This window comes from Artemia sp. Qi Xiang Cuo, chromosome 1 (assembly GCF_049724085.1).
Source record: "Artemia sp. Qi Xiang Cuo chromosome 1, ASM4972408v1, whole genome shotgun sequence".
Lineage (NCBI taxonomy): Eukaryota > Metazoa > Arthropoda > Branchiopoda > Anostraca > Artemiidae > Artemia > Artemia sp. Qi Xiang Cuo.
In genome coordinates this window covers 66,405,310-66,430,862 of record NC_142794.1, presented here as the reverse complement: position 1 = coordinate 66,430,862, position 25,553 = coordinate 66,405,310, and the positions used below count along the sequence as shown (strand labels likewise).

General features: G+C 35.1%; 1 protein-coding gene across 1 annotated transcript; it reads left to right on the top strand.

Annotated features, from left to right (window-relative positions):
- LOC148956616 (pre-mRNA-splicing factor SYF2) lies at positions 1-24,908 on the top strand. Its single transcript, XM_089086112.1, has 5 exons — positions 1-133; positions 9,831-9,971; positions 11,455-11,579; positions 19,530-19,697; positions 23,719-24,908. The coding sequence occupies exons 1-5, from the start codon at positions 23-25 to the stop codon at positions 23,882-23,884; spliced, it is 711 nt and encodes a 236-aa protein (XP_088942238.1). The 5' UTR covers positions 1-22; the 3' UTR covers positions 23,885-24,908.
- The last annotated feature ends 645 nt before the right edge of the window (positions 24,909-25,553 follow it).

The following is a 25,553-nucleotide window of genomic DNA, read 5'->3' as shown; positions in this document are numbered from 1 at the left end:
TGTATTCAAATACAACTATCTGATGAGCAACAGTGTCTGTTTGCGGGAGAAATTTAAAGTTGAAGGTTGTGAAATGTCGAACCTGGCTATGATAGAAAGGATTCAGCAACTGAGGGACTTGCACAGGAAAAGAGTATTAGAATTATATACACATTGTAAAACTAGCTAATTAGTTGGCTATTAACATCCCAGGTATGCATAATTTTTTAGCCAACTAGTCAGCTATTAATAAAGTTTCTAGTACACTTGTGAAATTGGCTGACTACTTGGCTATTGAGATTCCAGGTATATAAAAACTTGTAGTTTAAAATAGCCAACTAATCAGCTATCGGTAAACATATACCAAATCATATTATTGAGTTAGGAATAAAGTGAATACACCATTTGATGCCTTTTTTTTATGCTGAGTACAAATATAATAATCATTTCTATTGGAAATGAATTTTAGCTCCCCCCCTCCCCTATATATGCCAATTCAGGGTATATATTTCTACATTAGGTGAGGTGGGGGTAAATTTTGAACTTACCTCCCATTTACATCAGAAACAAAATTTGCCCCCACCTCCCCTAATGTAGAAATATAGGTAGGCCTAAAGTTCTACAAAATCATATTATTGAGTTAGGACTAAAGTGAATACACCATTTGATGCCTTTTTTTATGCTGATTATGAGTATAATAAGCATTTCTATCGGAAATAAATTTCAGCCCCCCCTATACATGCCAATTCAGGGTTAGGTTAGGTATAGCCTATATAGGGGGGGGGGCTGAAATTCATTTCCGATAGAAATGCTTATTATATTCATAATCAGCATAAAAAAGGCATTGAATGATGTATTCACTTTAGTCCTAACTCAATAATATGACTTCATAGAACTTTAGTTAAATATATACCCTGAATTGGCATATACAGGGGAGGGGTGGCTGAAATTCATTTCCAATAGAAATGATTATTATATTTGTAATCAGCATAAAAAAGGCAGCAAATAGTGTATTTACTTTATTCCTAACTCAATAATATGATTTGGTATATTTCCCCTGCTATCAGTGAGGTTTCTAGTACACAGTAGAATTAGCTAACTAGTTGGCTATTAAGGTCTCAGCCATAGGGTATACACATATTTTGATTAGCCAAGCAGTTGGCTATTAGATATTATCTCTATATACACTTCATCCTTTATTAGCCAACTTCTCAGCTAATAATAAAGGTCAATATCTACCAAATCATATTATTGAGTTAGGAATAAAGTGAATGCACCATTTGATGCCTTTTTTTATGCTGATTACAAATATAATAAGCATTTCTATCGGAAATGAATTTCAGCCCCCCTCTATATAGGCTGTACCTAACCTAAACTAACCCTGAATTGGCATGTATAGGGGGGGGGCTGAAATTCATTTCCTATAGAAATGCTTATTATATTTGTAATCAGCATAAAAAAGACATCAAATGGTGTATTTACTTTAGTCCTAACTCAATAATATGATTTGGTAGATATTGACCATAATAAAATGAATCAAAAAAACTTTTTGCAGAAAATTAGTTTTTCAAAAAAAGTAAAGAACTCCTTTAAACCAAAAATGAACAAAAATATAATCAAATCATCTACCAAGCATAGAAATACCACAAATCAGTATCAATAAATAAATGAAGCCCAAAACAAACAGAAATTAAAATAAGTGAAACTCAAAACGAGCAGAAATGAATCTGATTATGGTTCTAAACCCTATGTTTTCTAAAAGCCAGAATATAGTTTCTACTTTACTGATAAAAATTCAAATGAATTTACTGAAAAAAAATGTGCATTTTCAGTTTAATATACATAGGCTATGCTGATATTTATTCGTTAAAATCCTATTAATTTTCTGACTGGGGAGTGTCATCCTCAAAGACATAGTTTACAGATTTTTCTACTACATTGAACAAAATGGCTGTCACAAAATTTTTATTGGATATTTTTAGGGAAATGGTGGGTGTGTCTCATCTTTTTTTCTTTTTTTTTTTAGGGAAATGGTGGGTGTGGGAGGAGTGTTAGTTTTCCTCCAATCACTTTTGACTATTTTAAAAGGGTTTTGTTTGAAAGTTTTGATGTTTCTATTACAACAGTCTATAAAGTCCCCAGGGCATAACTTGTAACCCTTGCCCTTAGTGGTGTGTGGGGGGTTGATCATCCTCAAAAACATAATAAACAGAACTTTCAACTATGTTGAAAAAAATGGCTATATCAAAATTTTGATTAGATGTGTTTGGGGAAATGGTGGCCGTGAGAGGGAGGTTAGTTGCCCTCCAATCAGTTTTGACTAGCATATTAAAAAGGGCACTAGCCCTTTCAATTTCAAATTGAATGAGCCTTTTTTGAAGTTTCAAATACAACATTTTCTATAAGAAACCTTGTATGCCCCCGGGCATAGATTACAACCTTAGCCCTGAGGGTTCTGGGGGGAGTGTCATACTCAAAGACCAAATTTCCAGATCTTTCATCTATGTTGAACAAAATGGCTATCTCAAAATTTTGATTGGATGTGTTGGGGGAAATAGTGAGCTTGATAGGGGGACTAGTTGCCCTCCAATCACTTTCAACTATTAAAAAGGGCACTAACCCTTTCAATTTTTAATCAAATGAGCCCTTTTTGAAGTCTCTATTAAAATGCTTTCTATAAAAAACCTTATATGCCCAAGGGCATAACTTACAACCTGTATGAGAGGGGGGTTAGTTGCTCTCCATTCACTTTTGACCATTAAAAAGGGCACTAGCCCTTTCAATTTTCAATCAAATGAGCCATTTTTGAAGCTTCCATGACAACGCTATTGCTGTCCCTACAAAATGGAGTACCATCAGATTGGAAAAAGTCCTATATAACACCAATCCACAAAAAAAGCTCCAAAGATAAAGCAGAAAATTACCATCCTATTAGCATCACTTCTGCAGTTGTAAAGGTGCTTGAGAGATTTGTTAATAGAGCTCTAATTCAGCACTTGGAAACTAATAACATCCTCACTTCCAATCAATATGGCTTCAGATCTTTAAGATCTGTTGACACTAATCTTATACACACATACGAGTATGTTATATCATTATTGGATAATGATGTAACTGTTGATATGGTGCTCCTGGACCTCTCAAAAGTATTTGACAGGGTTTGCCATGAGTTCCTCATTACCAAACTAAAAGCAGCACCTGTTGATGATGTCATTGTCCAGTGGATATAGTTTCCTTTCAGAAAGAACACAAGTTGTAAGAGTTCATGACTCTCAAGGTTTCCCTCATTGCTCTTTGTGTACAACTGTTTTAAGTGGTGTTCCCTAGGGGACCATTCTTGGGCCAAGTCTCTTCAACTTATATATAACTGATGCACCCAATCTCCTCTCAAACCTCCTCACTCTTTATGCTGATGATTCAAAACTTGTTGGTAAAGCAGCCACAACCTCTGACTGGCAATCTATTCAAAAGGACCTTAATATTCTTGGGACTTGGGCTGATACATGGATCCTCTCGTTCAATACTGACAAATGCCAAGTAATCCACTTTGGCAATCATAACACACATCAGCAATACCATCTCCAAGATAACCGCGTTTTGGCAGTCTCTGAAAAAAGAGATCTTGGAGTCATTGTTGATTGTCAACTAAATTTCAACATCCATGCAAAATCTGTATCGTCGTCTGCCCTACAATCTCTTGGAATGATTAAAAGAACTATCTCCAGCAGACGCCCAAGTATGTTTATGAAGATCTACAAGGCATTTGTTTGTCTGCGCCTAGAGGCTGGAATGTCTCTGGCGTCACCCTATTTCAAGAAGGACAAGGAAATTCTAGAAAGAGTTCAACGAAGAGCAACCAAAATGGTAAAAAACCTCAAACAAGTGCCATACACAGAGTGTTTAGGTTACTTGAAGTTTTCTACGCTTGCATACAGGAGGAAACGTGGTGACATGATAAAGACCCAAAAAATTATTTTGAAAAATGTTCTCCCTCGTCTCCTTACCCCTCCCCCAGAACATTCTGTGACTAGAGGTCATTCCAAAAGATCTTCAAGCAATGCTCCTTAGTCTGAGAAAGAAGCCATTTTTTCAGCCAACAAGTAATAAACTTGTGGTATCTACTCTCTGAAGTGGCTGCTGATTCAACAGGTGCATTCAAGAAAAATCTAGACAAAGAATGGCTACAGCAAGAGTTCCTGTACAAATGGGAAGCTGCTGAGTCATCAACCAAAATTTAGCAAACAACCCATTGAAGTCATAACAGAGTATTACAAGGATGAAAATCCTAAATTTTGCTCCAAGCTACAATTTAAGGTAATTTGAAGTAACACTATAAAAACCTTATATGCCACCAGGTTATAACTTACAACCCTTGCCCTGAGGGATCTGAGGGGGTTGTCATTCTAAAAGACCTAATTTCCAGAACTTTTAACTATTTTGAACAAAATGAATATCTCAAAATTTTGATTGGATGTGTTTGGGGAAATGGTGGGCATGAGAGGGGAGTTAGTTGTGTTCCAATTACTTTCAATTATTTAAAACGGCCCTAGCCCTTTCAATTTTCAATCAAATGAGCCATTTTTAAAGTTTTATGACAATGCTTTCTATAAAAACCTCATATGCCCCCAGGGCATAACTTACAATGCTTGCCATGAGGGCTGGGGGGGTTGTCATCCTCAAAGACTTAATTTCCAGAACTTTCAACTATGTTGAAAAAATGGCTACCATATCTCAAAATTTTGATGGTACGTGTTTGAGAAAATATTGGGCATGAGAGGGAGGTTAATTTCCCTCCAATTACTTTCTACTATTAAAAAGGGCACTAGCCATTTCAATTTCCAATGGGATAAATCCTTTTTGACGTTTCTACGACAATGTATTCTATGAAAACCTTATATACCCCCAGGGTATAACTTATAATCCTTGCCCTGAGGGTCACAGGGGGGGGGGGGTCTTGTTGTCCTTAAAGACCTAATTTCCAAAACTTTCAACTATGTTGAACAAAATGGCTATTTAAAATTTTTAATTGTATGTGTTTGGGGAAAAGGTGGGCATGAGAGAGGGGTTACTTGCCCTCCAATCACTTTCAACTATTAAAAAAGGCACTAGCCCTTTGAATTTCCAATCAAATGTGCCCTTTTTCAAGTTCCTACGACAAAGCTTATAAGCACCCAGGGTGAGACTTATAACCCTTGCCCTGAAGGCTCTGAGGGGGTTATCATCCTCAAAGACCTAATTGCCAGAACTTTCAACTATGTTGAACAAAATGGCTATCTCAAAATTTTGGTAGGATGTGTTTAATTTTGATCAATGGTGAGTGTGGAAGGGGTGTTAGTGGCCTTCTAATCGGTTTTGACTATTAAAAAGGGCACTAGCCATTTTATTTCCATTTGAATGAGCCCCTTTTGAAGTTTCTACAACAACACTTTCTATGAAAACTTTATATGCCCCCAGGAAGATAACTTATAACCCTTGCCCTGAGGGTTGGGGGGGGGTGTCATCCTCCAAGACCTAATTTTTAGAACTTTCAACTATGTTGAACAAAATGGCTATCTTAAAATTTTGATCAAATGTGTTTGGGGAAAAGGTGGGTGTGAGAGGGGGGTTAGTTGCCCTCCAATCACTTTTGACTATTAAAAAGGGCACTAGCCCTTTGAATTTCCAATTGAATGAACCTGTTTTGAAGTTTCTATGACAATGCTTTCTATAAAAACCTTATGTGCCCCCAGGGCATAACTTACAACCCTTGCCCTGAGGGCCTTGGGGAAGTGTCCTCCTCAAAAACATGATTTCAGTCTGGAAATCAACTATGCTGAACAAAATGGCTATCTCAAAATTTTGATTGGATGTCCTTTGGGAATTGGTGGGTGTGGAAGGGGTGTTAGTTGCCTTCCAATCACTTTTGACTATTAAAAAGGGCACTAGCCACTCCAATTTTCAATGGAATGAGCCCTTTTTGAAGTTTCTATGACAACTCTTTGACACAAAGTGTCCTGGTCTAACACAAAAAATAAATAAAACATTTTGCCAACATTGTTCTTTACTTATGCAGCACGATTGTGCTGCCTATGATTGTATACACTATAGTAGAACTGAGATCTAATAGCCAACTGGTTGGCAAGGTTAAAGATTCCTATATATAAACTTTCATTGATATAGCCATCTAGTGGGCTAAAGAATTTTTTCTGTATATAATGATTGGCTCAGGATTTTTTCTCTATATATAAACTATGCTGTTTTATGTTAGCTGTATGGTGCATATCTGATGATATTTTGGTAATCTATTCTTTGCATTCAATTCCACATGGAGATAAATTTCAAACTGAGAAGATAGCCTATCTGGTTTAATAAGTATAAGACTAAGAAGGAATGACTACATTGATGTAAAAAAGAAATTCATTATTAAGTGAATTTATTAATATAGGCTATTTAGAAAGAGCATACAAAAGAAATCAAGCAGTACATTCATTTTGTGAATTTTGAAACCTCATATACATTAACTCATCTTTTGCATAGCCTCCTCCAAACTAAAATGTATAATAACAAAAAATGTATGCTGTTGTTTTTCCTTTTAGCTCTCTTTCCAAATATAGGCCCTAATGCCAGAGATGTTACATATAGCAAAGGGGATGCCCCCTCCAAAAAATTAGGTAGACTAACTTTGTCTCAGTTAAATAGCAACAAATATCAAATTATCTCCATAATACCAATAAGAAAAGGTAAATAACTAAAGCTGGTTTTTTATTGGACCAGGAGATAAGGAGAGTTGTGATCTACTGCCATTTGTATAGATGTTTTCTATGGAACTTGTGCTAAGGAGCAAAGCAAAGGTAATGGGAGAATGTGGAATCAGTTATGGAAGTAAACTCCTAGATTTAGATTTTGCTGGTGATTTAAGTATCCTAGATGGAAATGTTAGGAAAATGAATGAACTTATAGAGTTTTGAGTGTTCAAGGTGCAAGGATGTAGATGAAAGATGGCAGATTGCCAAAGATTGTCCTTTCTGGCCAAACAAAAAGCAGTTCATCCCCAAATTGGATGGGAGGTCATAAGGAAGGATTTAAGTGAAATTGGAACATCTTGGGATGATATAAAGAAGGGTGTGAGGCTAAAACTTGACTTTTTCCATCAATGCTTTAAGAACAAATACTTTAATAAGTATAGCAGTATGACATAATTTCGTTTTCATTATGCTTTGAAAATGAAAGGATTTATTTGTTTGCATTTGCATTAAACAATAGCACTTTTAGCTTGCATGTTTTGAAAGGCAATGAGTCAAAATATCTCTTATGATTGCCAACTGGCTAAAGTTTATGCCCTTTAAAATGCTTTCAGTTATTTTACCTAGTTGAACATTAATATAAATAATGGGGGGTTGAGTGGGTGGCAGTGCTCCTCCAATGTAGGATGATCCAAGTTTGCTTTGAGTTTTAATGTTGCTCTTTGCTTTTATTTGAAAAACTTCAAATGAATGAAACTGTGACCTTTTTTTTGGTTTCTTCAATCCAGGCTTATTTTTACACAAGGTTTACCATTTTCTGATGGAGCAGCAGTGACAAATTGTGTAAATTTTTTTATATGCCAGACATGTTGAAAATGAATGGTGAAAAGGGATTCTGAAGCAAAGTATTGCCAACTAAGCAAAGACAGATTTCAAAGTCTTTAACATCATCATTATATGGAGCTTGTTAATAGCATGAAGTGAGAATGCTATTGTTTTATCATCTTTTTTAGGAAAGCAGTGAAACTGTATAATTACGGAAAATTTTATGATAGGCGAATTTGTCATTTCTCATTAGCAACACTTTTGCAATTACAGTTGAATGATTTGATAACAGATTTTTCATTCAGCCCATTGAGACCAACAATATCCTAACACTTGCTCAACTTGGCTTCAAATCTGACAGATCTATCAGTGCTTAGGAGTTTGTTACATAGTCTGTTTAGTTATTCAGTAGGGCCCAATTACATACATAGTTTATGAGAGAGATTAAGCTTTAGAGATTTTAGATCTTATAAGATGAGACATTTTTCCAATAATTTCTGTTTAGTTGAGTTCCTCAGCTAATAATTCTTTCTATCAAGGTTGATTTCCTAACTTTTTCCAGTTAAACCATAAATTAATGGCACTGGTATAAACAAATTTGATAATAATTGACCAATATCAAATTTGGAATGTCTGGATTGTTAGAGGTTTTTTTGCAATAGGATGCATGAAATCATTGAAAATTGAAACTTACTAAATGATATTCACTTTGGGTCTCCAAAGAAAAGGATAACAGATCAAGCATCAAATTATTGGACTACTATTATTAGTAATGATTTTGGATAGTAACTACAAAGCAGATGCGTTTTTCTTGATTTATGACGGCATTTCATGACATTAACTGTAACCTTCTTCTGCTTCAACTTCCAATATATTAAATCCATTGGAATGCTTTTCAGTTTTTAAAGTTTTTTTTCTTATCTGACAGAAACCAATATGTAATATTGTATGAATAATTAGTGAATGCCATTATTTGGAGTTCTACAGGAATCAGGTGTAGGTTCTCTAATTTTTTTGTTGTTTATAAATGAACTAAATCAATCAGTTTGGCTAATCAGATGAATCAACTGGGACAAATATGAGTCTTTAAGGAATAACAACTGCTTCTTGTTGACATAATTTTTTTTTTTCATTTCCCTTTATACATTATTGTGCTTGTGTTAAGGATTTACTCAGACCTATTTATTACAAGATCTTCTCTTCATTCACATTTTACACATTTGTATTTTGATTTTTGTTGTTGAAGTTAAAATAGATAAAAACACTGTGCTTGAAATACAAATTGTTTCCAGTATAATGTAAATGGCACATTGACCTTTTAAAGGTTTGGGGTGGTTGCTCCACTCCTATTTGTGGTAATTTTTGTTTGTTTTAGATTTGACTTAATAAATCATTTTAATATATTTTTTTAGGAAGCTTCTATTCATCTATAGCAGTAGGCTATCTATTGTCTTTATGTTTGAACTGACTATTTATTTTACTTTCTCTTTTTGGGTTCCCTTTATCCATTGACTGTAATTTCTGTTCATATTAAGTTGGAATTATTATGTTACTTTATTTTCCCTTGTCTTAGATTTTAATATTGGTCTTTACTTTTCTTTGGAAAACTTCTTTGTTTCAAACTATTTTTTGAATGAATTTCACTTTTTTCACTTTCAATGGGCACAGTTTTCTTATTAGCAGATGTTAGGAATATTTGTAATTTTTTTTTCAGTTTCTCTGTTTAAGAATCAAATTTCGGATTGTAATTTCAACTTCAGAAAAACTTGAATTTTTTATGTCAAAAATTGAAGTCAATTTTTGAAGTGAATTTTGAAGTCAAATATTTCAATTATCAGAACTCTTGTGCAATAAATTTTTGATAATTGTTTTACTGTGTTTTTTTGGGGGGGTGGGAAGGGGGGATATTATTCACATGAATTGAAAATTTGCATAATTTTGGGTGTTCTGTAAGACTGTTGTTTTCTGTATGGTAATTGCTATTCAATCATGTAGATGAAGTGAATCTACAGGATGCTAAAACCTTAATCACTCCAAGACGTGATTTAATATATTTGACGGTAACATTTAGAGGAAGTGGAAAGTGTAAACAAATATTTTTCATATGGCAGCTAACACATGTGGATACATTGTTTGATCCTTGGGGAGGGGGGGGCCAAGATCAGGAAAAAGCGCATTTTTCAGTCATTATTGTTCACTTTTTCCAGGGAATGTTGCCTTTGGGCCAATTCTCAGAGGAGGCCCATTCCTAACTGTCTGTATGTTGATGAACATTTTTTCGTACTAAATTTTCTTTCATTATAGAATGAAGCAAGACAGTTAAACCATCAAGAAGTGGTTGAAGAAGACAGAAGGAAGAAACTGCCATCAAATTTTGAAGCAAGAAAGCAGAGAGCAGAATGGACACTTCAAGAGGAAGAAAAAAGAAAACAAGCTATTGAAAGGGTTTGTTTTTTTTTCTCCTTTTTTAAGTAAATATGAGGGTGATCCAGAAAACAAAAAGTGCTTCCGTAAACACTGTCTTCCCTATGCCCCTTTTTACTGCAGTACATGCTTTTGTCAACGTTGCACAGAGAGCATGATAGGCCGGATCAGGTTTCTAATAATGTCTATGAGTCTAAATTCTCATGCAAGATTTGAACGCTTTGAGTTTGTGAATGAATATATAAAAAAAAAAAAATCAAAATAAGATTTAGTAATTAGATAGTGTTCTGATTGTACAAACTTCTTACTCTGCTTTTGGTTTTTGCTTGCTGCAAAACACGCCTTGTCGACTTCCAGTACTGATTACCTGTACGGTTTGAACGATAAGAACTTTTAACGTTGACATTTGCAAAATATTATTTTATGAAAGAAGAGTTTGAAGGAGGAGGGGGTTCTAGAATCAAAAAGTTCAGAAAATTTTCTGGAAAAAAACCTACGTCTTATGTGTTTAATTTAAATTTGGTTTTAGTTTCTCAATCTCATATATATATTTGTTTTTGTGTTACTCCATTTTCTTTTGGTAGATAGTCGCTTAATAAATGGTAGGCATATCATAGGTTTAGGCGTTAAAATGGGCTAAAACTGTATTGTGTCTGAAAGGGAACATATCCTGACCATGTTGAAAAGGTAAAAAGACATTTTTTATACATAATGTGATAAAAGGGCAGAATATATAAAGACAGTAATTTATCTCCTAAAGAAACCTGTTTTTCATGTGTCCATTAGATGCTTTGCTGCACAAAGGAAACATGTTCACATACACCAATGACACGAAGAGATGAGTAAAATGAAAATACAACTTGTTTGCCTATTCTGAGCCTGTTATCTTGAAAGGGTATGGTAGAATGCATAGTCAATCAGATTTAACCCTTAATTGATGGATTATTTTATTCTTGTAAAGGGGGTTGGAATTGACATAAACATTCGGAGATCCCCCTCCCCCTGTCTACAGGTACCTCTATATTTTAAAACAATAATTCAGTTCCAAAGTATAAAATTGTTCTCTTCTGTTCATAAATCTGTGAACAGAAATAATGTTCGCTTTTTTGAAGGAAAATGTTGTTGTTTTTTAAGTCTGATAATATTATTTATGAATATGCTTTGATTATAAAAAAATTAGCATTGGACATAATTTATTATTATTTTTTATTCTATCTGTAAACTTTGGATTCCTCGACATACTTCCTTCCCATATAATTCACTTCATTAGTATGAAACTATCCTGTATCCAAATCAATTCATTATTTTTCTGGACCAGCTTCACAGAATCAAAAATGGCCAAAAACAAAAATGGCTGGCTCTAACTATGTACACTTTTCCAATAAAAAACTCTTTTTTTTTCAGGTCTTCTGAGAATCAACATTAATAATGTAATGCTTCTATGTATTAGTGTGAAACTATCATTTACAGTTTTTATGCTATAAAAATAAATTTTTATTTTTAGGGTGAGGACTATGATCGGGTCAAACTACTTGATATTGGAGCAGATGAAGCTGAAAAATTAGAAAGAAAGAAAAAGAAGAAAAATCCGGATCCTGGTTTCTCTGATTACACACAGGCAACAGTCAGGTAAGTTGCTTAATCGTTAGTGTGACTCTGCCCTAGCTGAAGTCTAATGCAATAGGCAGCATAATAGCGCTGCTTAAGTAAAGAGCCATAAGGCTTCAGTGTATTATTTTTTTTCCAGGCCACTTGGTGTGGAAGGATGTGTCTTAGAAACTTTAGGGGGTGCTCATTGGATTGGAAATTGAAAGTTCCAGTGCACTTTTTAAGATTCAATTTTGATTGGAGGGGAACCAGTCCACTCGTAAGCCCCTATTTGTCAAATCCTATTGGATTTGACAATCCAAGTTGTCAAATCCAAGACGAACATACACCACTATCGACAAATAAGTGAAACCCTAATTGAAAAGAAATTGCAGTAAACAATCAAGTCAAACTTAAAACATAATAAACTACGTTTTAAATATTTTCTCTTTTATAATGTTTCTAAATGCAAAATTTCTGAGATTTTCAGGAATAAGTACCAATATATCGAACTGTCGATCTACATTAGTTCTTTTCAGCAATTCATTAAAAAAAAAGTTTTCCACAAAATAGGTTTTTCAAAAAAAAAGTAAAGAACTCCATTAAACCAAAAATGAACAGAAATAGAATCAAATAATTTACCAAACATACAACAAGGCCTACCACAAATCAGTATCAATAAATAAATGAAACCCGAAACAAACATAAATTAAAATAAATAACAGAGTCAAACTAGAAGCAAGCAGAAATTAATATGAGTAGGGTTCAAAACCCCTATGCTTTCGAAAAGCCAGAATATAATTTGTACTTTACTATGAAAATTCAAATGAATTTACTGAAAAAAAAATGTGCATTGTCAGTTTAATATACATATGCTGATATTCATTCCTTAAAATCGTAATTAATTTTTGATTTCTTAAAGTTATAAAATTGAAAATATTTAAAAGAGTCTTTCAGTAAAGTAAAAATTATATTCTGGCTTTTAGAAAGCATAGGGGTTTTGAACCCTACTCATATTAATTTCTGCTGGTTTTGAGTTTGACTCTGTTATTTATTTTAATTTCTGTTCTTTTTGGGTTTCATTTATTTATCGATACTGAGTTGTGGTAGTTGTATTTTTGGTAGATTATTTGATTCTATTTCTGTTCTATTTTTGTTTTTGTTCTGAAAATGAGCCACCTCTAAAGCATATACAACCATCCCTTCCATAAGAACCTTAAATACCACTGGAGCATAACTTACAACCCTCGCCCTCAGGCTCTGGTGGTTTGTATCAACCTCAAAAGCATTGTTATATGATATTTGGACTATTTTGAATAAAAAGACTGTCTCAAAATAAGTATTTGATACATCTCAGGAAAACATGACGTGTTTGTGTGTGTGTGTTTGTGTGTGGGGGCGGGGGGGGGGGTAGATGCGCTCTGATGACTTTGACTCTTAAAAAGGGCACTAGAACTTATGATTACCAATCCAATGAGTCCTGTCCAAAGCATATACGACCACACATCTTATAAGAACCTCATATGTCCCAAGGGCATAACTTACAACCCTTCTCCTGAGACCTGTGTGGAGGGGGGTGTATTCCTCACAAACATAATTTCCAAAACCTTCAAGTATAATGAATAAAATAGTTATCTCTACATTTTGATTGGAGGTGTTAAGGAAAATTCTGAGCTTGGACGGGGGGGGGAGGGGGAGGGACTGTTTGATTTCAAATCAATTTGACTCTTAAAAAGGACACTATACTTCCAGTTTCAAATCAAATAAGCCCCATCTGATGTTTATACGACCGCCCGTTCTATAAAAACCTTATATGCCCTCCTAAAATAACCTACAACCTTATCCCCAGTGTGCCGGGGGGTTGTGTCATCCCCAGAGACATTATTATATGTTCTTTGGACGATTTTGAAAAAAATCACTATCTCATAATTTCAATCAGATGCGTTTGGAAAGAAGGGATTGTAGAAGAGGGGGGGGGGGTTCCCTCCGAAGTTTATATGACCAAGGTTTTTTATAAAAAACCTTATATGCCCCCAGGGCATACTTACAACCCTTGCCCTCAGGGGGGGGGATTTTTTATCCTCAAAGAAATTTATCGGATTTTTCAACTACGCTGAAGAAAATGACTATCTCAAAATTTTTATTGGATGTGTTTGGGGAAATGGTGGGTGTGAGAGGGATGTTAGTCGCCTTCCAATCACTTGCAGCTATTAATAAGGGCACAAGTCCTTCTAATTTCCAATTGAATGAGCCCTTTTCGAAGTTTATATGACAACTCCTTCGATACGAAGTGCCCTGGTCTAAAAAAAAAAAAAATAATACGTTGTGCCAACATTGTTCTTTACTTAGGCAGCGCTATTGCGCTGCCTATGATCTTGGTTGGTGATTTTCTTTCTTTATATTCTTTATTTTTCGTTGATGTTATAACAAGTAAAAACACAGCTGAAAATACAAATTATTTTTAGGAAAGGGTAAGTGACGTTCTGGTCTAAAGAAGAGATAGGGTGCGTTAGCCCGGCTCCTATTTGTGGTTGTTTCTGTTCATTTCAAGCTTTACTTGATTATTTGTTGTAATTTCTGTTTATTTTGGGTTTTACTAATTTATTGATAGTGATTAGTGCTTGTTTACACTGGAATTGCTATTTGACTTTATTTCTGCTTGTCTTGTGAATCGGGGAAGTCCGACACCTTAACATGTTTTCTTCTGTTAAATTGACTCTTAAGATTTTTTTTTTTTTATGAGTATCTCATATCATCTTCCATCAACCTTTTTTTTTACAGCAGTTTCCCACATTATTCACTTTCTGATTTTCCCATATACTGTGCTTGTAACCCATCACCATGTCTCAAAACTGGTGCAGTCTGCTATGTTGGACTTACCCCAACTTTGGGGGAAGTGGCGAAGTGCAACATACCCTTTTAACTTTTTTCAGCAATATGTCAAAAATAATATGACTTCACTATCTTAAAGGGCATCGAGGAATCACTATAAGTCCATAAGCAAACAATTTTTATGTCAAACTGACTGGCATCAAAAGGCCAGACCATATTTTTTTCTGCTGCTGTGGGTTAACTCCGACAGTGTCGGACTTACCCAACAGATAAACGTTACGATTATCTTAGCCGGGGTGCACGAATGACTGAATATAAATGATTGCTTTTATTTTAAAAAAGAAAAACATATCACACAAATCATGGTTTGACTTCAGATACAAAAAGTGACTCATATATGTTGTAGCTTACTTGTTTGGGCATAAAAAAAGATCTACTGATGCTTGCCAGTGACTGCCTTGTACGACACAATAACCTGACGGATTTGGGGTATTTCAAATGGTCCGGTTCCCACTAACTCTACTGGTCCTGCAAAAGTGTATTTGTCATCCACAGTATCAATATCGTCTTTCTTTGGCCAATTGAATGAGTAGGTGGCAAGGCTCAAGCAGTGAAGAAACTTGAGCTTAACTTTTCCCTCGTCAGGAAAGTCTAGAACCCTTCCTATGTACCAACCTTGTTAATCATTCCTGGCATTGTATCTAACTGCATAGTACTCATTTAGCTTGGGAACAATCTTTTGCTTACTGGGTGTCTCCTTGCCATCACTGTCACTTTCTTGAGTTGTATCTTGAATACTCTGAACATCCTCATCACAGCCTAATTCAAGGCTGATGTTTGATTTGCCATCACTCGAGTCTCTATTTGCTTTCCTCTTAGAAAGAATTTTTTTTTCGATTTCACACCCTTCCCATCTGAACTTTCTTCTTCCCTTTGCATTTTGCTTTTAAATTTTCTCCCCTCTCAAGCACCTCTAGATGTTCTTTTGATGTTATCACTTCTGCCTCTCTTGCAATTTTCTTCCGTTTTTCTATTCCTGAAATTTAGGGTAGGTTGGGCTGCTTGATTGAGTCAAGAAGAATCTCTTCAAAAGTTTTTGATTGGTTGTCAAACAACTTCCTTGGACTAAAGGTAACATAAAAGGTAATTTTTTCTAGTTCAGTGTTGACACTGGCTATGACTTTAGATGTGCCTGCCAGTTCATGGGCGCCCATAAGCTGAATTCTAGGGGGGGGTAAACCTCATCTAATTGGCACTTTTAATGCTATATAATAGAAATCAGAACAAAAATATAAAAATAAGGCAGCATCTTTCAGCCAGGGGGGGGGCGGGAGCCCTCCAATTTCCTTTACATGAGGAGGAAATTGGAATTCAAACCAGTTCATAAAGAGATCAGACTTCATCCACCCTTTCTTGGTAGATGAGTAAGATTCATCAGGGCAAGCTCTATCTATAGGTATCCATGAGGTCCATGTATTTTTTGCAGGTAAAACTATTAGAGGTGGGAGTTTTTCTCCGTTTTCACTGATAGAAGCTAAGACAGTTGTATTTTCACGTCCATTACTACTTGTTCTACGAGTGGCTGGTGAGCCTTTGGCTCCATCAACTTTCGTGTTCCCAGGATCCCTGCAGAAAGATGTCTCGTCCAAATTGAACCAGCACTGGGGTTTGTCAAGAATATCCATCGCCGTGGCAGTTTCATGCAAAAACCCCTAAAAACCATACATTATGAAGGGGTCAGATTGCTGCAAAAGTCTTTCGTTTTCTAACCTTTCTGGTTTCTTTAGTGGAATTTTGTATCGGCACTTGAACCCCATCCACAAGTCATGACCAGGGCGGTTGTCCTTAAATCTTGTTTGAACTTATTCTTGATGAGATAGTCTTGGACTTGGTCAAGAAATTCCTGCTTACTGAGACTTATGCCCCACTTTTCAAGTATTCGGAGACCCTGAGCCATATCCTTTTCTATTTCAGCAGGAATTTCTTGGCTCCTCCCTCCACCAAAAACTGGCTTTTTGACTTGTTTCTTCTTCATAAGATGGTCATGCAAGGTAGTGCGCGGTATCTGAAAAACTCTGGAAGTCTGTAGCATAGGCAGTCTCTTTGAAGATATCTCTGCTAGTGCGTTTTGTAGCTGAGTTGCATCATATGTTCCTCCAACCCCGCGTTGTGTTTTCGGAACATAATTTCTAGGCATCTAGAAAAGACAAAGGAATTATGAATGAATGGATGAATTTATTTGAAGTGGAATTATGAATGAATTGATGAATTTATTCGAAAACCTGTCACTAGCAGGTGTGCAAAAAGTTCCAAAGCTGCCAGTAGCAGAATTTCAAAAGCTGCCAACATTTTAGCAACACAATCTGTGTTTTTTCAGCTTTTCTTTGAGCAAAAAGTATTTCTAGAGGTAAAATTTGCAGAAAAGTAACAAATTAAACTTAGTATAGCTTGCAGTTAGAAATATCAACAGTTTTCTGAATCATGTTTAATCATATTAAAATACTGTATCATATTTACTCTAATACTACAAGTGGAGTACAGTATTCAAAGTCTGAAGGATGCTGTATATAGTTTATTGCTATTACTTTATGGATGAAATTGTACACTCCAATGATATTGGTATTATAAAAATAATGCATACCCCATTGCATGCTTGATACTCATTGATCACTATACTACAATTATAAAAAGGTCAGTATACTTTTACTAGCATAGGAAGAAAGGTCAGTAATTCAATGATCTATGTCTGGTTTTGACGTTCAGTAAATGATTGAGACTTAAACTTTTGAAAATAGTGAAAAAATTATGTCAAGATAAGTGAAAGTAATAGTTACTAAGGGTGGATTGTCATCAGTGATAAATCACTAGGGGTGGCAACCCTAAACGAAAAGGGATTTTTGGGGAACCGATTTCAACAATGTTTATGAGAAGACAGATTTTGGGGGAAATTCCCAAAAACTCGGGGATAGAGGAGGAACAGGCATTTCCAGACAAAATTTGACAGCAAAATTTCCTATGCCATGCAAGCTGCCAAGTATCATTTCCGATATGCTATCTCACTTTTTACAAAGTAGAGCACAACCTGTATTTTGACAGCTTTTCTTTCATCGAAATTTATTTTTGTGTGTAAAAATGGTATTTTCAGACAAAATCTGCCAACAAATTTGATACCTGCCAAATAGCATTTCTACTTTGCTACCCCACTTTTTGCACGGCGGGTCACAAGTAAAGGTTAAGACGGAAAAACAATGAAAAGGGACAAAGATAAACGAAAGCAGGCACAGAACTGCAATACATGAATGATCAACACAACACTGCAATTCCACTAAGTTAGTAGAGTCATCTAAGGATGGCTTCTGGCTTCAACCCTTATTAACTAAAGCTTAGAATCTGTTCTACCATTTCTTAGAACAGAAAGTCCGACATGTCCCACTTTCCCCAGATGAGCTTTTTCGGGGGTAAGACCGACACCCCTCTTATCTCTCCAACTAATAACATTAGCTTGTTTTAAAAAATCAGGAAGATGCTCCTGGTCTTCTATTTTCTAAGAAATGAAAAAAAAATTTCTGTCTCTCTTACTTTATAAACTGCATAAGTTACAGTAAAGTCAGTTACCTGTGTTCCTAAAAAAACGCCGTCCAAAAAACTTCAAAACCTTCTGAACAGAAGGCGTGCTAACTCTGCCGGAAGTTGATGGCACTGTTGCCTACTGCTACTAATATGGAAGAAAATATGAAAGCCTCCCACAGATACAATGGACCATAGACAAATTGAAGGTCGGTGTCGGACTTACACCACTGTCGGACATTCCCTGATTCACCCTAGCTCTTCACTTTTCTTTCAAAATTCTTCTTTTGCGGAAAAGGCTTTTTTTTATTAATTTTAAAGGTGGTTAGTACGATTTGATTACATCTCAAACATGCATTACTGTCTAATTATTTATTAAGCTGTATCTTCTAAATCGTATCAGTAAACAAATTTCAGTATATAGCCAAACGTTAAAATATAATCTGATTCTTAGGGGGGGGCGAGAGAAGGGTGGTCAATGTCCCCCTAGAACAAACGTTATTAGTTTTCATTGTTATCACCAGCAAACAAATATAGCTTCTTATTTTTGAAGTGCTATCTTCTGCAAAGTATTTGTTTAATCATCGTTTATATCCTACCTTGCTTTTAAGATAAACAACGCTTCTCCTTGATGTTTTCCTGACGGTAAACTGAAAATTGGCTGTCAAACATTCAACTGGAAGCTACTTTCCATGTTGTTTTTCAGCACCAATGAAAATTATTGCTTCTTCTTAAAATCATGATGTATAAGAACCAACAGACATAGTGCTTTCGCCTCTTATACCGATATGTCCACTAGGTAGCTGGCGTTGAACATACTTCACATGATCTGAGCTACTGGTGTTCTTTTTTTTTTATTATTTGCTAGTTATATCGTCGCTTTCACATCTATTATTTGTGTCTGACGCTGACACTTCCTCACTCTGGATATAATTGTCAAAACTGTTTCTAACCTGTTCTCAAAGGGAGGGTGATTAGGCCTATGTAGATCATGGGAAAGTGGGATATATTGCCCTGCTGCCCCCCCTTTTTTTAAAGCCGCTTATCAAGTGATTTTTGACCATTGCTTTAGAAGAATAAAAAATGTCTGATATGACTTTTAGATATGACAGAGACGATATGTATATTTAATCTACGGTCAAAAGTGGATGCTGGAGGTGGCCCTATGGCTTCTATGGCTCTTCTGTGTATATCTATGGCTTCTTTTTTGTTGTTGAAATAATATGTCTTATTGGTTTCCTATCTTTTTTTTATATTATCTGTTTCTTCTTCAAGGATACAGGCACACTAAGTAGGATGGGTATACCCCCCCCCTTAGATTAGTCGGATGGAAAGAAAAGTTTGAAAGTTACGGAACTAATCCTTTTTTGAATCGTTGATGCTTCTTTTTTGTATTTGTATTCCATTTCCCCCTTTCCCAGCGAAAAATTCTTTAATACTCCTTCTACGGCTCGGACCGTATATTCAGAATCTTGGAATAGCTGTTTTTTCAAGTTGCTTTTACTTGTTCTGTGGGACGGAGATATTGCCTGATTTTCCATTGAAATAGCTCAATTTCTACCAAATTTTGCTAAAGTTTTTCTTCCTTTTTAGACAATATGACCGTCTTACGAAGCAAATAAAACCAGATATGGAGGCCTACGAACGACAGAGAGAAAAACTGGGTGATTCTTTTTATGCTAATTCGAGCACCGTTGTGCAAGGGCTGCATAAAGATACGCCAGAAGCAATCGACAGAATGGTGGAAGATCTAGAAAAACAGTAAGTGTTGTTTTTTTGTGCTCATTGGATAGTCTATGTACTTTTGTAGGCCATACTGTCTTTCCATCTTGAAATTATTTGAAGACAGTTGTATTTATAAATAATGAGTAAAACTTTTCGAGAGTGGAAACAAATTAAATAATTCCCGAATATTTTAGCTCAATGTACAGAAGCCCTTATCAACAGGAAAATGAAGAAAAACGAAACGCTAAATGTCTAAAAGATACAATAAAATAATAATACAGGAAGACATAAAGCTATGCAAAACGAAAAAATTAAAAGAACTTACATCTGAAAAACCGTAATTCTTGCTTTGGAAGAATTCTAATAAAACATCTTGCGTTGACTAGAAACTGTACACAAATCCAATCAAACTAGGTTTAAATTCTAGAATATGAGATTCAAACATAACTAAAGGATCTTTTTTTGTAAACATGAATTGCCCGTGGCCTAAGTCAATTTTAGTAAAACTTACTATAAAGTCCTTTTGTGTGTTTGAAATAGTGAAGCAATTGTTCGATCTACGATTCTGGCCAAAGGATAATGACTTGTTAGCAACGCATGGGGGAACTCATCATTCGGGTATCTTCAGTTTACTTTTTAGTGTTTTAAATAAAATTTTATCCATCATTTAAAAATATGTGTATTATTAGTCTACTTATGAACATTATTGGTAATATAAAGTTGTGAAATTTCTACAGAGGGAAGATTCTTATCAAGTTTTTACGTTTGCCTTGGATCATAAAGCCTATGCCTCTTACTTCCATAATATTTCAAAATTCAAAAGCTTTGACCACTAAATTTTCTTCTTTTCATCCTGCTAGGGATTTTTGAGAGGCTTTTCTTTTTTCATCTTTATATTCTTTAATACCTTAATTTCTGTGTGGTTTTGTTCTGACATTTTTCAAAGCTTCTCTGACATTCTTTTTATCTCGGTGTGTTTTTATTTTACTTCTGAGCACAGTTGGTAAGACAGATTTATAAAAGTTTTCAAAAAATTTGATGCTTATCCTCTGTCATTAACCCTAGTGCTTTTATAATGTTTCAAAGTCCTGAATTTTGGACGGCTGATTTTAATTCGTTTTTTCTTGCAATGGAGTTTTATGAGGTTTTTTCATTTTACACCCTACGTTTTAAGCGCCTTTTTTCTGAAATGAAGAACATACCTTTATGTTTACTCTTAGTGATGTAGAATTGTATAATTTCTGTAGAGGCCATTATGTAGATTATGAGGCCATTTTCTGTAGATGTAGAGGCCATTTCTGTAGATTATGTATAAATGTCATGAAGCCTCTGCGCGTATTCATAGTTTCTTTTTCAAAATTCAGGTTAAGTTGCTAAAAACTATGTAAAATTCTTCTTTTGAATTTTTTCTGATTGGTCTAGATTCCTGTGGCCTGATTTCTAAGTATTGGTTTCTTAATTATTGAACTTTCGATATTATTAAAAAACCCTTGAGTATTCTTATCACAATGGCTATTCACAGAGTCAAATCTCATGTCTTGTTTTTGTGCTATTACAGTACCAAAAAGCGCAAAACCGAGTTTGGTGCCCAGAAATCTCTTTTTAAGCAGGAAATGGGTCTATATCCCATGATTAATGCCAGTGAGTTTTCATTCAAATTTATCTATATCATTAGTTGTATGCAATAAGACTTAAAAGACGTTAGTATGGAGGTACTTTACTCTTTATAATGTGTGCTGTTGTACACGCTATGAAAGTCAATTTTATTCCGTTTCTGTGCCAGTTTACAGTTTTTTCCTGTTTGCTGTAGCACAAGAGGCGAAATATTCTGTTATCTAAGATTTTTAGATTACACTGACCTCGAATTTCAAAATTGAAATCATCCATTACAGAGGAGTTTTCCATTTTTCATTTCTGCCGCGTGCTTGTTTATTTTGAGGGAAAGTGATCTTTAGCCAATTTTGTTTTTGAAAGAAACATGGGTTTGACGTTTAATTTCAATTATATTATAGAACACAATTAGCTTACAGAAGAATCCCTCCTTCAAAGTTAATTTTTCTGAAAACTTATTAGAAGCTGTTGAAAAATCGTAAAATCAATAGATTTTGGAGGAGATGAGCCGAAGGGATTCCCCTTAATACAATTGCACTGAGTATCCCAGGGAATGTAATAATTCGGGAATAAAAACGTAGTCGTTCTAGTTTTTGTTTCAGTCTTTCATGGGATAGCTATGAGATTTTAGAAGTAGAATTCTTTATTCATGAACAGCAAATAACGTAAAGATCTGTGACCATATGAACCAATCGCGAGAGCTACAAACTAGAGGCTTTTCCTAAGGAATACACTTGGGGTATTCCTTAGGCATACACTTTACAAAAGAACGGCATACACTTTACAAAAGAACATAATCAAAACGCAAAGCGCTATCGCTGCCATGCAAAGCCAAAATCAAAGAAAAATTGGGAATATTTAATAGTAATAGAAGTGGAGTCATACCGAAACACAATTAGAAACTGTTTCAGATTGTTCCATCGTCTTAGGTAAAAAAAATAACAAAACAAAAAACTCGTGACTGAGGTACAAGGTGTTCCTTTTTGTCGTCCCACCTCCTCTCCTCTCAGTGACACTAAATTCTTTATTTTCAAAAATTGATAATTGTGTTTCTTTACCTTCTATGCTAACAAATTAAAGAACTTTAATATATAGAAAATCTTTAAATTTAAGCATTTGACGCTTAACAGGCTTATCTTTGGGGCATTCTACAATAACTACCCAAATGCAACATCTGCCTAGTCGTTTTGGAGGCTGCCTTCTCGTCATGGGGCACCCCTACTGCGGTTGAGCTAAATTTGTAAAAGTTCAAAAAAACCTTTTTTTTGCCTAAAAATTATTCTGGGTACATTATATTCCCTTCCTGTCGATTTACTCAGTAATGCCGTTAGTACATTCAAATGAAAAAGACTTTTGCGTCTTCTTTCGTAACAATAAACTCAACAACTACAAAAGAATCTTCCAATTTTTGAACGTATTTCTTTTATTCCAAAGGTATTCCTTAAATTAGCCTTAAATAGCACCTGCTACCTGTCAATTCCCTTAATTTTATAAGGTAGGGACAAAGTTTGTGAAGCTAAGCGTTATAGACTTTGGGCAGTGGAAGTAGTATTACTGAGGCGTACACTTCAGTTCTAATGAAAACACCTGTAGAAACTACGAACGGAGACTGCTTGTACAGCGTAGAATACCCGTTCTGGAGAAAAATCACACTTAAAATCGCTCTGAGCTAATACTGCCTCGATTTCATACACTCAGTAGCCACCTCGGGCGTTCACACTTAGAGCTTATTTTAAGAGGCGTATCCGCTGCGTTATAACCAAACGGATAAATTGCACCTGTAGGCAAACTCCTTTATTCTATAATGCTCTATTTCTGGGTACCTTCTTCCACAAGGTATACCAGACTCAACTTAGGAGGTTAATACTCCCAGAGAAATGTATCAGCTATAAATCTCATCACTCTAATACCCTGGGCTGTATTAGAAAAAAAAACAGGCAGGAAATATAAGCAGAGAAAATCTTACTATTAACTTCAAGCACAAAAGCAGTATTAAAAACATAAATAATAAAAATCCTCTCTTGACACATATACAAGTACCTCCCTTCTAAGGCGCTCTTACCAATCGTGGATGGCCAAAAATTCTCTTTAAGAGAATCTATGAACTTCCCTTTTATATAAAAAGACGCAAATCTGTCTAGCCTAACTGATGATTCATACCGCATGGGTTGTTTCTTTGAGCCTTAGCTAATCAGCTTAAGGCCTAAAAAGGTTTGTAACGAAAAAGTGGAACGAAAGCTAAAGAAAAAAGGGGGGATTATGAAAAAATAGAACGACATTTATCTAAAATAGTTCAGGTCCTTGGCCCCGGCACTAAGTTAGAAAATTTACTGTCCAAAAAGTGGCACGCCAACTCAAAATGATTAGTCTTTCACTTGTAGCACTTTCCCTTGTTAGGTCGCGACAACCTTCTGTTTTGTCTCAGCAAGCGTATTTCTTTTTCCAGGGTAGAAAAAAGGGAGAAGTTTAGCCGTCGACGCAAACATGATGAAGATGCAGATATCGATTACATCAATGAAAGAAATGCAAGATTCAACAAAAAGTTGGAAAGATTTTATGGTAACTACACAAAGGAGATCAAGCAAAATCTTGAAAGAGGAACAGCTATTTGATTTCATCAACCCAAACTGTCATTTCATTTTTTTATGTTTAACCTTACTCTAAAAACGTTAACCGTACTGTTTGGTGCTTTGACGAAAGTTTGCTTAATTATTGTTTGTGTGCTTGTATATATCATCTATTATATATTGATATATATCATATATCAATCTTATCACATTGAAAATTGTCTTTTTCTTTAATTCCTTGTCGTTCTTATTTTAAAATTAATTTAGAAGCTATCATTGCACCGTTAGTTGAGGTGAATGGGTTCTTTAGTTATGTCTTTAGAAGATGCGGTGAAGAACTGAAATGGAAAAAAACATATCAAGAACAAAAAAAAATCGTTCACAATTTGTCTCCACTGTCTGCTTGAATTGTACCAGCCCCGAATATTTTATGTTTCAAAGATTTGCCCCTCTGGTAAGGGGGGTTGTGGTGGAATTTGTACCTCTAAAATTTCGATGTATTTGTTATTTTATTTATTTTCATAGAATCTTAGAATTAGCATGGCACTTCCCTTATTTACATCCTAAAGGGTACCAAAAATGTTTTCTCCTATTGATTAGAGCAGCCAATTTTTAGGGGGGGGGGGCTTCTCTTCATTCTACCTGTAAATGGGTGTTAAATTTAAAAACAAAACAAGACTCAGAAATATAAACAATATAAAACAACAAAATCAACCAATATACGCAGATATCTTTGCGAAACGTGAAAAAGCTATTAAACCATTGGGACGGGATAAATTCAAACAGTTCATAGTAACGTTGGTAAGGAGCGACTCGGGTTAATAGTAATCTGACGCTAAAAAAGGAATTTTGATAAGAATTAATACATGAAAAGAATTGGATTTTTGCTGACTCAAAATATATAAAAATTTCTAAAAGTCTAAAGGTACCTATCGAAAGGTAAGAGCCTTAATCTTCAGCTGTGGCCTTTCGGTAGGTATATTGTGTGTAATCAGGTGTGTCAACCCGTAATGTGCTTTATGTCTTGCAAAAGTCCATTTATATTCCAATAAAATATTTTCCACTTCGGTTTTAATTTTTTATGGAAAACGGGCTGAGTCAAATGCTTTAAAAATTCAGTCTTTGTCATTCCATAGTATTCTTGTTTTTGCGGCATCATTACAAGTTCCTTTTGACTGGTCAGATTTATGCTCAATTTCGGAATGTTTAAGGATTTTATATCTGTATTTGGATCTTTTCTGACCTTCCTAAGGTCCCTTTATTAACTTTACTTTTTCATTGCTTAATTTGGATAATTTCAGATATAACACTCCTTTATCAAGCTTTATTATCTGGATTTCTATGAAAACTGAAGGGTAGTCTTTTAGGGTGTGCCCTCCTATTCTGGCATCGATTGCTTTAAATTTACTATCTCTAGTATCGGCGATAGCTAAAACTTGAACTGTGTCTCCTTCTTCCAGGGTTATCTTGCCATTTAATTGTAAACTATATTCAAGAGTTTCGTTGTTATTTTAGGATGCCGCACAAATCTGTCTAGTATTTGAGTTGGGCCTGGCTTTGGAGTATTTTTCGCTATTGGATTCCACATAATTCTATATTTGCTTATCGCGTCTACTCCTAGAACGCACGGGAAAGGTAGCTGCTTACATACTTTTGTTCTAATAGGAACTTCCGTGTCTTCTATGCTAAATATTAATGTACATTCTCCTAAAGT

Bases quoted from the DNA above. Each gene is read 5' to 3' on its own strand.
- LOC148956616 (XM_089086112.1), top strand. From the start codon at position 23: ATGAGCAACAGTGTCTGTTTGCGGGAGAAATTTAAAGTTGAAGGTTGT. The intron at 134-9,830 runs GTATTAGAATTA...CTTTCATTATAG, and splicing joins GGGACTTGCACAGGAAAAGA to AATGAAGCAAGACAGTTAAA. The intron at 11,580-19,529 runs GTAAGTTGCTTA...CTTCCTTTTTAG, and splicing joins TACACACAGGCAACAGTCAG to ACAATATGACCGTCTTACGA.